Source organism: Chiloscyllium plagiosum, chromosome 23 (assembly GCF_004010195.1).
Source record: "Chiloscyllium plagiosum isolate BGI_BamShark_2017 chromosome 23, ASM401019v2, whole genome shotgun sequence".
Taxonomy (NCBI): domain Eukaryota; kingdom Metazoa; phylum Chordata; class Chondrichthyes; order Orectolobiformes; family Hemiscylliidae; genus Chiloscyllium; species Chiloscyllium plagiosum.
This window is the reverse complement of record NC_057732.1, coordinates 17,902,084-17,916,288: the sequence shown is the minus strand read 5'-3', so window position 1 is coordinate 17,916,288 and position 14,205 is coordinate 17,902,084. Positions and strand designations below refer to the sequence as shown.

The 14,205-nt window shown below is 37.6% G+C and overlaps 1 protein-coding gene across 1 annotated transcript in view; it reads right to left on the bottom strand.

Annotated features, from left to right (window-relative positions):
• Nucleotides 1-14,205, bottom strand: part of lamb1a (laminin, beta 1a) — a 99,328-nt gene that overhangs the window by 21,634 nt on the left and 63,489 nt on the right. Inside the window, exons 24-26 of the mRNA XM_043713615.1 lie at nt 2,919-3,288; nt 1,091-1,275; nt 293-534 (exon numbers count right to left, since the gene is read on the bottom strand). Of these exons, the coding sequence (XP_043569550.1) occupies nt 293-534; nt 1,091-1,275; nt 2,919-3,288 (797 nt within the window). The remainder of the gene's footprint in view (nt 1-292; nt 535-1,090; nt 1,276-2,918; nt 3,289-14,205) is intronic.

Genomic DNA, 14,205 nt, shown 5'->3' with positions numbered 1-14,205 from the left:
TTTTATTCGGTTATGGACAATTGAAGTGCTCTAGTCATATTTTGAAATCCAGGATACAGTCATCTAGCACAACAAAACCTCTTTAAAAATGCAGCTTAGATGGAATGTATTGGTGTTGCTATCAAATCAAATAATAGAAGCCTTGTTGTCAAATTCAACTTACTTTTAACCATACATATGTGATTATACATATTTTGCAAATGGACCACTAGAAATAGCCATTTAAAATAAAATGGCAGCTTAATATGGATCTATAGTGTTCTTCTAATGTTAAATCGAACCTGACATATACCTTTTTGCTTAATGGTGAGAGGTCTAGACTTTGCAATTTGTCAGCTAGTTCTTCGAGACTTTGTGAATGTTCTTTTTGCTGTTGCTCAAAGCGATCCTGACTCTGTGAAATCATGTCATCCACCTTTTCACGAGTGCTCAAGGATTCCAGCAGTATACTACCAGGATCAGTGGTTGAAGCATTAACTGTCATTTCAGCCTCGACAGATTGGTTAAAATATTTCTGGACACTGTCCAAGGCTCCTACAGAGTATTGCAGAGAATAGAAAACATTAAGTCATGCATTACATTAAAAGGTGACATTACAAGATTCTGTAGGACAATAGAAAATTCAGTCCAGTAATTACAGTTGTAGAGGACAGATCTAATCACATCCATTTAGAGTTATACATAATAAATATATTGCCTTTTTATACTGATGCACTCAACAGAACATTACAGAAAGTGATTAACAAACTACTGAAGTTACACCAAAGCATTATGCAACACTTTCTGGAACTCTATTTACAAAAGAGAGACATAGGAACACAACTGAGTAACTTATGAAATTGTAATTAACATCCAATAGGTGCTTTAAGTACATTCTCACTATTTTGAAATAGTATGAAGCACTTAACTGTTTACATGGTGTTGTGAAGTCATTTGTATTTCAACATTTCCCACCTCACCATTCAACCATAAAGTACAACCATAAAGTTTGTTGGAAAAAGATAACTAAGTTTTGATATTTGAGGTATCAATGAACTTGTAGATATTAATATATCAGCATTCAATTTTCAATTAACAATCAAATCCTCACCATGGACATCAGAGTTCTTAATGTATTCCAATTGTTCTGCTAACTCATTCACAACAGCTTTCAAACTCTCAGCATCTGTCTGAAGGACACTTATTTCTTGGTCTGTCACATTACTTCGGTCTGCTGTAGTTGCAAGATCTGATTCAATTACAGTAACCTTTTCTGCAAGGTCAAGTACTTTCTTCCTGAAATCAAAGGATTTTAAAACTTAATTTAATTAGCTTACTTCGGACAGCCACAGTATCTAAGATGAGGGTTACATTATCACAACATGCAACATTTAAAATGATTTTACACTTGATTAAATCAAGAAAGTCTGCTTGATAATGACCAAGTACCCATATCTAAATCACAAGAAAGGTTTCTATCCCTTCCAAAAATAAACAAAGCTATCCAAAGATAATCCACATTCCATTCTTTACATACAATTATTGAAACTGGTATCCAACGGAGGAGACTCAGCGAAACCTCAATATGTGGAATCTTTTAGAATACAAATCATGACACTTTTTGTTATCCTATGAAAGATGGCAAATCCCAAATGTTACTAATTCTTTTCCCATGAGCAGCAACATCAACATTCAAGTACAAAAATATTGTGACATCTTGCATGCTAAATCTTACCCCTCAAAAGGGCAAACAGGCTGATCCAACTGAATGCAGCATGTGTCAGATGCCCTACTCAAAAGAATGAAACTATGTCTACACAACACTATAATATGGTGTGTAAACTAAGCTTTATTTTTAAAAAATACAGATCGCCAGGCATTCAAAATGGACAAAACTATGACAATATTCCTCTAAGAATATGCTCATTGAGTTTTCCAGTGTCATATTGGGATTACTTTTCTTTTTAACGTGGTAGTGTGGTACAAACTGATATAAATAGCTAAGTAACAATGACTGCATCTGCATTGGGCAAATACAGAAATGGAGGCCAGCAAGTGGAATCAATATTGGTGGATCTTGAAGGAATGAAGATGACAACAGTGTAGATAATCTGATATTTCAAAATAATACATAAAACTTAGAATCAGTACTCTGATACAGGAGAAAATTGCTGGGGTAGTGCACGAAATGTGCGAGCTTCAATCGTCAAATTAAGCCAAAAAATATTTATTAAAGCATGAAAACAGCTTCACACAGCTGCCTTGCAGATGGTTATTAAACAACGTTTCCCAGCTGACCTGTTAGGAGTACAAAATAGCCTCAAAACTTTCCCTGTTAATCACAACTAGATAAAGACCAATTTAATGAGATTAACTGTAGAGCACAGATGGCTAAACATGAACAAGAATTTTGTTGCCAAAGTGTCTGGCTCAATAAATATGTTCAGTTTCCAAGTCGTCTTTTTGGTCTTTTACCCATGGGAACATCCTCTGGTAGGCAAATGTTCAACTGTATGATTCCACTAGAAAAGAATCTTCATTATTCATTTTTGGCAATATGGCCACCGTTAGGAGAAAGACTATGAAAAAAATTACACAGAATGGCCCCACCACTGTTATCTGGTACAAAACCAAAGATGAAGACATTTATTCATATTTTATCGTAGGGTTCATGCTATCAGTCATTTTGACCATAGGGCAAATCTGGCTACGTAAACCAATTGCAAATTCACATGAGTACAGCAGCATTCAGATAGTCAAACATCCCCAATACTTGGTAATGCTAGACTCTGGTCTCGCCTCTCCAGGCAGTTTTCTATTAAAATGGAAAATGTAAATGAAGTGCAGTCAGCAGCACTTTGTTCCAGTGTTAACAGCATGGAGCAGGAAGTATTGGTGTACATAAGGGGAAAAGAAGAACTTAACTAAACCTTACTTACTTGGCTTCATCCAAGAGGTCCCCAATACTGTCAAGTGGTTCAGTAGCAGGATTTTCAGCAAGTAGAGTTCGTATGTCATTAATTTTTTCCTGGACAGCACTAACAGTTTCTTGGTAAGGCCCAACTATTCCACTAGCTTTGACCTCATCAGCCTGAGCTACAAGTTGTTTGCTTTGATTAGTCAGCTCTTCAATTTCTTTATCCCACAGTCTGAAGCATGCATGACATGGTTCACAATGAGGGAATGTACCAGAGTACCCTCGAGCACATTTATCACAACGTTCTCCTGCAATCCCTTCCCGACAGATGCAGTGGCCATTGGCTTGGTTACACTGCTGGGTCTCAATACCAAATTCATTACAATCACATCCTGAAAAAAAAAACATAGTAGTAATTATATAAAAGGAGTACTGATAAAAATAAACAAATCAACTCAATGAGAAAGAGAGTTCTAATAAAATGAAGTCAAAGAGACACATTCAAAACACAATACTGCTACTTAATCAAATACACAGTCTACACTGTCGTTATGCTCATCCAACCTGCTCCACATGCACCTACATGAAGAAAATTGGACAGACACAGGATAGTACAACTGGGAAGAAAAAGCATGGTAATCTCAAAGTAAAATCAAAATCTCACTGCAGTCTATATAGGAAACCATTACTAAGACTTAATATGCCTATCAAGACACTGGATCTGAAAACAAAAGCAAAATTCTGCAGATGTTGGAAATCTGAAATGAAACAGCAAGTGTTGGGATCTGGAATGGAACTGGATCTGTAAAACCTGACTATCTTATGATTTCATTTCAAATACTAATCAAATTTCCAAAGCAGCACTCTGAAAGATTGTTTTGATTAATCAACTCTCATCAACTTAGCAAAATGAAGAAATTGTTTTAGATGAAAAACAGAAAATGGTTAAATGCAACAATAGCCCATGTGAATTAACTGAAAGTAAAGTAGGATTAGAGAACCAGAATTAACATGGTCATTTCACATTTCCATCATTTAAAAAAAAAGCCTGCTATATTTTGTGTAAGTAATGTAATTTAAATTAGGAACCAGATTATATGTGCTCTACTTCTGGACAGTTAATTCAGACTCAATTTAAAAATGGCCTATGAAATAATTGGAAGACACATCGATGGTAAAGAAGAAAGGGAGGACTGCAGATGTTGGAGACTGATGAAGGGCTTATCCCCAAAATGTCGATTCTCCTGCTCCTCAGATGCTGCCTGACCTGCTGTGCTTTTCCAGCACCACACACTCAACATTGATGGTAAAGCCATTTTATGATGTTTATAAGCATTAGTATTTTAAACAGATTCCGGATTGAAAATGAAAATGCTTGATTAAAATGACCATAGCATTTCACATATAAAGAAGTCATACTTCATCTTGGTCTCCAACTTACAAATGCAAGCAAAATCTTCTCTGCACTTTTCCTAGCACAAACAAAATATGATTCACGGAGAGATTATAGTAATATCACCCAATTTTGCAAAATGTACTCCTGACCAACATGTGGAGTGGCACAGAAGAAATTCTAGGCTCCCCAAAGCAATTCTGATAACTAAACATTATGCAGTTTGAGGTCAAACAGTTAAACTGTACTAAAACTCTCAACATCAAACAGCATCTATTAGTTAGAACAATTAGCAATTTTTGAGATTTGTAGCTCAGGATGATAAGAACTTTGTAAAATTTGTTAACTCGCTAACCTGGAAGGTTTGTTTTCAGACGTTTTGTCACCATATTAGGTAACATCATCAGTGCGAGTTTCCCGGTGAAGTGTTGTGGTATGTCCCGCCTCTGTTTTTAGGTCTTGGCATCTTAAGGTGGGTGATGTCATTTCCATTGTTTTTTCAAGGGAAGGTAGATGGGATCTAAATTGATGTGTTTACTGATGGAGTTCCGGTTAGAATGCCAGGCCTCTAATAATTTTCATGCGTGTCTTTGTTTAGCCTATCCTAGGATGTGTGTTGTTCCAGTCAAAGTGGTGTCCTTCTTTGTATGTATGGAAACTAATGGTAGTGGGTGGTGTCTTTTGGTGGCTAGTTGGTGTTCATGTATCCTGGTGGCAAGTTTCCTGCTTGTTTGTCCAATGTAGTTTTTTAAAAACAGTTCTTGCATGGTATCTTGTAAATGACATTAGTTTTGCTGGTGGTATCTAATGAATCCTTTAGGTTCATTAATCGCTGTTTCAGTGTGTTAATGACAATAAGATAATCGCATTTCAATGTAGAGTGAGCATCAGAACAGCTCCCCAGTTGCACACAGTTGTTTATATTCACACTAATTACAAAATTCTAGCAATGTTTACTTATCTTATGCAAAAATATGTGAAAAGTTAAGCCAGTGACTCACCTTTCTGGTCTCTCCTTGCCATGTATGCTATGGTTATCCAACTTGAAATCTACTTCTGTAGAAACTAGTAATCCCTCTCCCTAACTGCTGAGAGAGCAGCAAGAGTCAACCAGATTGTTGTGGGTCTGGGGTCCAATGTAGGTCAGACCAGGTAAGGATATCACATTACCTTCCCTCACGTGGGCGGCACGGTGGCACAGTGGTTAGCACTGCTGCCTCACAGCACCTGAGACCCGGGTTCAATTCCCGTCTCAGGCGACTGACAGTGTGTAACGTTTGCACGTTCTCCCAGTGTCTGTGTGGGTTTCCTCTGGGTGCTCCGGTTTCCTCCCACAGTCCAAAGATGTGCAGGTCAGGTGAATTGGCCATGCTAAATTGCCCATAGTGTTAGGTAAGGAGTAAAATGTAGGGGTATGGGTGGGTTGCGCTTCGGCGGGTCGGTGTGGACTTGTTGGGCCGAAGGGCCTGTTTCCACACTGTAATGTAATCTAATCTAAAGTACATGAGTCAACCAGATGAGTTTTTCCAACAATCACCAATGGTTTCATAGTCACTAGATTAATTCCAAAATTTTATTAAATTCAAATACCCCCCGTCTGTCAGGCCAGTATTTGAATCCAAGTCCCTAGAATATTACCTGCATGTCTAGATTAATAGTCTAATGATACTACCATTAACACCATCATCTCACTAAATAAAACATTTGTGAAGAGACTCGAGAGCATGGTGCTGGAAAAACACAGGTCAGGCAGCATCTGAGAAGCAGGAGAATAGACGTTTCAGGCATAAGCCTTTCATCAGGCAAAAGGCAACAGTAGTCACAGGCATAATTAATGCAACAATTATTCTGAAGGGTATAATGTCATTTTGGTGAACAGCAAGTGGCCAATCAAACTATAAAGGGAATAAAAAGCATCTTAAAACGAAATTCTACTGCAAGACTAATACTCCTAAATTAGCCTCTTGTTTCGCCATAATAAGAATCCTAAGAGCTCAAATATAGTAGTTTTCTATCAGAGAAGGAAGCTTAACAAAATCATATATAAACAAGACAGAATATACACAACTACAGTGAACACTAATTCATGGTTCTTAACATTAAGTTCAATTGTTCCAGGATTACAAATTGTACATAGCATAATTATTGATTTAAATGTTAGGATAGCAAGAACTAACAAGGTAAGGAGGATAATGGGAAGGTTGTTACACAACTTTGGTGCTTTTGTACTGCTTTGAACTAACTCCAAATTTATATTGGAAATCCAAAATCATTGCTGGATCTCTGACAGGAGTGAAGCCCAGAAAAAAGGTTTCCCAAAAATGATTGTCTTGCTTTACAATGATGGTAAATCCAAACAACAACAAATTAATCTCAAATCTGAACTATTTCAAATCTAACAGATGTTAACTTGAAAGGGAAGAAAGAGATTCTTTCCTCCCTATTCCACCCAGTTAAGCTTCAGACTATTAGATCAACTCTCCTCTGGGCAGGATCCACAGAATTTAAGCCCGCTGCACCAACACAACGTAAATGTGCCGCTGCTTGATCAGAGACCAAACTCAAGCTGCTGGTCCTAAACCAACAATGTATCCAATAATGCTTTGCTGTAATTTAGTAATTATAGCCTCATTGCTGCTGACTAAATTCAAATCTTTACTCTTCATAACACTGAGTTTCTAACACAAAACAACAGCAATTCATTATGGCTAAAACTATTGCATGTGTTCATGAATTAGTGTCAAGTAACACAAAAGCAGAATGTTCTGCTTGCTGGAAAGTTTGAAGTAGAAATAGAAAATGCTAAGAATAATTTGCAGGTCAGGTAGCATCTGTGGACAGAGAAAGGGTTAACAGTTCAGGCTGCTGACCTTTCAATAGTTTTGACAACCTGAGATTTGCTCCCAATGCCGAACTATGCACTTTCTTGACTGCCCTTTTCAACAACGTCAACTCAGATATCCTCTCATCAGCTGTTTCATTTCAAACTTCTCAACCAGCACTCAGTCGTTAATGCTGATTTTAGGTGGGAAGGATTAGAAGCTTCAACAGCATGTAGACCAATGCTCTGCCATGTCCTCCTTCCCCTTCGCTTCCCTGATCCCAAATGATCTGTCCTTTACAAAAGCTTCACCATCATCCAATTATATCCATTGCCACAATAAATTGAGCTCAGTGGGAGACTGAGCTCTTCCTCTTTTGGTTAGGATCCAATTACCCACTTCAATATTTCCCCTTCACCTGGACTCCTCTCTTCTAGACTTTGCCTAATTCGCAAAGATCACAGCAAATCTCAACTTCTCTGCTCTTGATCATTACCAATCTGCCCCTGAACTTGCAGCGCTCAATTCTCTCAGGCCTTAAAGTTAGTATTGGACAGAGAAACAGTGACTATTTCCAGCATTTTCTAAACCAGTTTTGTTTTGTAATCTTTTCTCGTTGCAGTAAGGCGATGGGGACAAACAGCACACTGTCAATGAGGTCAAACTTATAGTAGCAACACAAGCTGAAGACATGCCTGTTATGCACAATCTTGCTGGTGTTGCACTATGTTTCTGACACCAGTGGAACAAATGAATTATGAACATTTACACAATTTAATTAGCAATTACAGCAATGTAACTTTCATCTTTCCTGCCTGGTTAAAGTTACTTCTAACTAGCTTTACTGATTTACAAACGTACTCATAGCATGACCACCAGCATGGAATCCCCCAGAGCTCATTTAGGCACATTACAACATCCACATCTCAGTCTTTGCCACTTATCAAGAAAAGGAAAATCTACATCAATAACTCATTTTATGAAGTGCTAATTAAAGCAAGGAATATTAATCCGAGGGTATAAAATACTTTCCATGACACTGATCGCAATGAATATTCCAAGGCCGAATATAGCTTGCTTAACTGTATAGTGAAGCTCCCTCCATAGTGACTCTCCCTCGAGTCTTACTTAATAGCTTCCTCAGCCTTCACATAAGACCTCCCCTAAATTGCACAGTGGCTTTTTTACATTTTTCAGACCAGCTACGAATTCACCATAAGAATACTACTTTGGTGTTCTTTTGTGTTGAGTGCTCATGGTCACTTCTGAAAATGGGTTCAATCTACCCTAAAGAATTTCCATCTATTTGCATCGAAAATGAGTTTATCATGCGGATGTGAAAGCGTAGCATGATCCGCCAAATTTCTACTCACTTTTATGCAAACAATGTAAGCTTATCTATTAGCAAAATATTAACGTTTCTCAAAAACATCCCACACTATTATGTTGCATGATTTAACTTACTTTTGCAAAGAACAGCAGTAACATCGAGACCCTTGCCAATATTTCTTCCTCAACTAATCTAACACCAGAACAACAGGCATTTTTAATTGGTATTTAATTTCTAGGACTTTTTCTACACAAGTAGTTGCATTATTGACTCACATAATAAGTGCACTTCAAAATAACTGATTTTGGGTAAAAAACGTGATATGTTTCAATAAAGCATCATTAAACACCAGTTATTTTCATTCCAAATTACATAAAAGCTAGAAGTAAATGCTTCAGTACTTAAACTTCAGAACTGGAATCTAAGGCGTTTGGCACACTTGCCTTCATTGCTCAGTCTTTTGAGTATAGGAATTGGGAAGTCCTGTTGAGGTTGTACAAGACATTAGTGAGGTCTCTTCTGGAATAGTGTGTTCAATTCTGGTTGCCCAGTTATAGGAAGGAAAGGGTTCAGAAGAGATTTACCAGGATGTTACTTGGAATGAAAGGTTTGAATAATAAAGGCTGTATAGAATCCCTACACGGTGGGAACAGGCCATTCAGCCCAACGAGTCCACATAGGCTGGGACTTTTATCACTGGAGTGTAGGTGGTTGAGAGGCAACCTACTAGAAATCTATAAAATAATGAGGGGTATAGACTGAGTTAATGTTAGTTGACTTTTCACTAGGTTGGAGGATTTCAAGACTGGGGGCACACGTTTAAGGTGAGAGGAGAAGATTTAAAAAAGACATGAGGGGCAAAGTTTCTACTCAGGGTGGTTTGCATGTGGAATGATCTTCCTCAGGAAGTGATGGTTATGGGTACAATTACAATGTTTAAAAGGCATTTGGATAAGTACATGAACAGAAAATTTAAGTTTAGGGACTAGTTTAGTTTGGGATTAGGTTCGGCACATTAGACCGAAGGATCTGTTTCATGCTGTACAACTCTATGGCTCTGTGAACCTGGACCTGGGCATAGTGCCCTACCAAAACCACATTTGTTTTAATCTAGAATCAAGGCAGTTCCAAAAATAAACAGCAAAAGGAACCACAGAAGTGCAGGTGGAGGGCGAGTTTTTGCTGCGCTATTTTAATTTTAAAAAGTGAATGTCATTTAGATATGTGCTGTACTTGAAATGGAATTATCACTATAAAATCAGTTAACCCCGTTTAATTATTTACCTAACTTTCAAGGGAAAATGTGACAGACTTCTGAAAACGTTCTAATTGAGAACATCTGTGCTAGATGACCACAAATTAAAGATCAATCCCATTTGCCTTTGCTAAAACAAGCCGGCAATGTCTACGCCAATCATCCTACAGTGTAATAGAAGAATTTTTTTTTGTTTTAACCCTTCCAGACACACATTTAAGTGCTCAGCAAAACTAAGTACTTTTAGCCAATTCAACCCTGTACTTGACCTCGTATCCTCATTATCTCTGACAATCACACTAATTGTTCCCATCGACAACGGGCATGCTTTAAAATTTTTCAGATCATACTATATTGTGAAGAAGTGAAAGAGAAAGCAATGTTCAGGCATGTATGGCAGGTACACTGAATGTGAAACAAGGACACAATTGGAAGGGCATTTACATATTTTGCCAAAAATTCTTTGTACTGGACAGAGTTAAGAATCAAAAGCAAGAAATGTATGTAAACAACGGGACAAAACTAAGTGACAAGCCAAAAGCCAATTATACAATACAGAATTGGAAATTACATAGAACGTGCTAAGACTAAAGATTTTCCTTCAAAATTAGATTAGATTACCTACAGTATGGAAACAAGTCCACACCAACCCTCCGAAGAGTAACCCACCTAGACCCATTTTCCCTCTGACTAATGCACCTAATACTATGGGCAATTTTAGCATGGCCAAATCACCTAACCTGCACATCTTTGGACTGTGGGAGGAAACCGGAGCACCTGGAGGAAACCCATGCAGACACAGGGAGAATGTTCAAACTCAACACAGACAGTCACCTGAGGCTGTAATCGAACCCGGGTCCCTGGTGCTGGAGGCTGCAGTGCTAACTACCACTGAGCCACTGTGGAAAGAAATCGTAAAAATGCAAAATAAGAATTAATCACATATTATGTGGGTGCACTTTGTTCTATTTATAACCAGTTTTATTTGTGCTTTTTTTGTCCTTTTTTATTAATGTATGACTGCAGGAACAAAAACCTGACAGGAAACTAAACCAATTTTCTAAGAAAAGCAGCTAGTATGTGCGCTAAATATTTCACTAATAACTGAAACACAAATAACTTTAACTCAATTACTTCTCTCCCCAAACACTATAGGTTTTGTGACCAAATTGGTAATTTGATCACATACCTGAAATGCTACGTGGTGGGGTTGACAGTGAATGAAGCATTGCAATTCAGTAAAGGGTTTTACAACTCCAGTTTGACCTTGGGGGATAAGTCAGTCTCCAGACTGGGAGGGGATTTTACCAAGCAGGAAAATACTGACCACAAGACTGCTATTTAACAATGGAAAACCGATAAATGAGCAAAAGGAAGTAAGTTAGTCTGAAAGAAGTTCACAGTTTACGCAGATCATTACCATTATGTTGTGGCATTTTATTTGAATGCCTGTTCTACCAAATGTTCAACAGATCAAAGGTTTGTGCAGGAAATGACATCTAATTGTAACATACTTTAAATTTAACAAACCTTAAAAGATATCCCTACATCAGCGTGGGTCATCCGTAAAGGTTCATGTTATTTCTAAATCCTTCACAACATTAAATATCATTAACAGCTGGATATGTTACCACAAATTCACTACATGGAACTTTAACTATGGGATAATGTTGAAAATTGCTTATTGTAAATGTGCTGCCCCAGTGGAGACGACCAGGGTCATCACATAGTTAGCTACAAATTGGAATGCAGGGCCAGCTCCTCAGCTTCAAGCAGCTAACATATGTATGCAAAGTACCTGCCCTTTGGGAAAGACAAAAATATAGTACTTCTAGGCACACTGATTCAGGTACAAGTACTTGGATAACGACTAATATGCACTACCTCAACAAACATTATAAAATGGGGCTGAGGGGAAAGGTAGGAGCATAGCTAAATTCAAGCAAGTGTATATTGAACATGTATCTATTTCAAAATGATCAATTCATGATTAATTTGGAAGGAAATTGTTTTTGTTAGTTAACTAACACACTGACTTACAGAAGAGATAAAGTCAATGTTGCTTTGTAAGCCCCACCAGAATCAGTCAGGACTGCTTGTTTTGAATACTTTTACATGCCTTCACTGCAAACTTCAGGGTAGTATGAAAGCCAGATGTTGTGTGTTTGACCACAGGTCAATCTCTACCATCTGTAATCAAATTTAGTGACATAACACACACTAGATTGTGGGTGGGGACAGTTTGGATGGTATCAAGTCACTCAGAACAATTATATATCGTCTAAAAGTCTTTTTTTTGTTTAAACACTAATAGACTAGGAAATGTGATTGCACATATCAAGTCCAACTTCATTTGCATTTCCATTAAAACATCGTTGTGCAGCTACAACTTTCCAAAAATATCAAATTCAAAAAATTTTCTTGTCCCTTAAAATCATCCCTCTAGGGACAGTCTAACATATTTGCTGTAAAAACATTTCAAGTATTACATTGTTGTTACTCATAACATGACAATTCTAGTGCCAAACCCACAATCGGCAAGCCTATCTCTGAAGTGCACAACTTCAGAACTATTTCCACTTTTATATTTTAATTTCAATATAGAAAATAGTATAAAAAGGCAAATTTGCAAATTAATCTCCACATTAACCCAAGAAAAGCAGCTAGTATGAAAGACCTGTAAGATTTTCAAGTATAGTTTTAGCTGAGTTGTTAAATGAATTTCTACTTTATGGAATTATTCTGAGGCAGCACTATTGCTGAAGTCACCTGTGGTGTACTTTAAATAAAGATCCACCAAAAGAATCATTTAAATAATTTTGCACAATGTTATAATGTCAATTTCTTACAAACTTTACAGAAACAGAAAATGGAAAATCTCAAGGTCTGGCTGCAGCTGTGCAGCAAAATCAGAGTTAATGTTTCGGGTGCAGTGACCCTTCTTCAGAACTTCTGAGTTTCAGACCTCCAGTTCTGAAGGAGAGTCACTGGATCCAAAATGTTAATTCTGATTGCGCTCCACAGCTGCTGCCAGACCCGAGATCTTCCATTTTCTATTTTTGTTTCTGATTTCCAGCATCTGCGGTTCTTTTGTTTATTTTTCTTCTAAACCTACCTTGTTTATAGCAAGAGAAGGAAGCCAGCTTAGTCTCAGAAGTGAATGGCCATTCCAAATCAGTACTAAAACAAACAAGATCCAACTCCGGTAAGAGCAAATTACTGCAGATGCTGGAATCTGTACTGAAGACAACAAATGCTGGAGATCAGTGGGTCAGACAGCATCTTGATGGATTTGAAATGTTAGCGTGCTGTCTCTCCATGGATACTGTCTGAACCCACTGAGATCTCCAAGATCCAGCACCAATATAAAACCAATAAAATTAACCCCATTCGTTACTCAGAATGATGCAGCTCTCCAGTGACCCAATAATGAAACAATATTTTGTTTCTGAAACCTTTTTGGTCTGCAAAGTGGTTTGCATTTATGTACAGATGTCACTAGACTCAATAAATTAGCGTGACCTGATTTTGTAGTCAGGAGTTGCAGCTGGTCATTAAATGGTGCTGTAGTGCACTACTACCTGTCTGTGTCTCTACTCTCTATAAATGAAGAAAAAGTTTGCTACTCAGCAGGCATAAATGCTTATACATTTATCGTGAATAAGGAACAATGCTATATTTGTTAACAAATGCCTTAATGAGAATTAAGTAACTTTCAACCTATGGAGATTGAAGAGGCAGACAGATGAGGGAGAAAAAGGAAGAAATAAGATGGTGCAGTATAAGAACATCTAAGAAAGTAACCAAGAAGAGATAAATGATATAATCATCTGTGAAAGATAGAAGGGGAAAACATGACGAGGTGAGCAATGGAGCTGAGACAGTCAAGAGGAAGGTGGGAGGGAGGACTGGGCCAAGACTAAGTGAATAAATAGAGGCCAGAGATTACATACAATAGGATTAGATAAGAAACAGGTGAATGGCATGAGGATAAGAAAACACTCATCAGCATTGTAATAACTCAAGTATAAGAATCAATTTTGAATCAATTTGCATGTTGTACTGACTATAGGAAGTTCTGTCCTATGTCAATCTCTGAGCGACTGTAATTCTCCTTTAAGTTACTGTTTATTCTGTTTCTAGGTTTAGAAATTTTGGCTACTGTTCCATGATTAAGTAGATGGTATATTCAAATCCATTCACAGAATTTTTCTTTGCTAATGGAGAATTATAGAATCTAAACAAGACATTGAAACGGGTGTAGTTCATAACTTATATTTCTCTAACTCATTTTAGAGGAGCTTAGGGTTAACCATACAGAAAAATCCAAATAAGTCTTCACTGACTTTGTGCTACACATACTAATGTTGGGACATTATACTACAAACCAACCGACTCCCATAGCTACCTAGATTACACCTCCTCCCACCCTGCCCCCTGTAAAAACACCATCCCATATTCCCAATTCCTTCGCCTCCGCCGCATCTGCTCCCAGGAGGACCAGTTCCA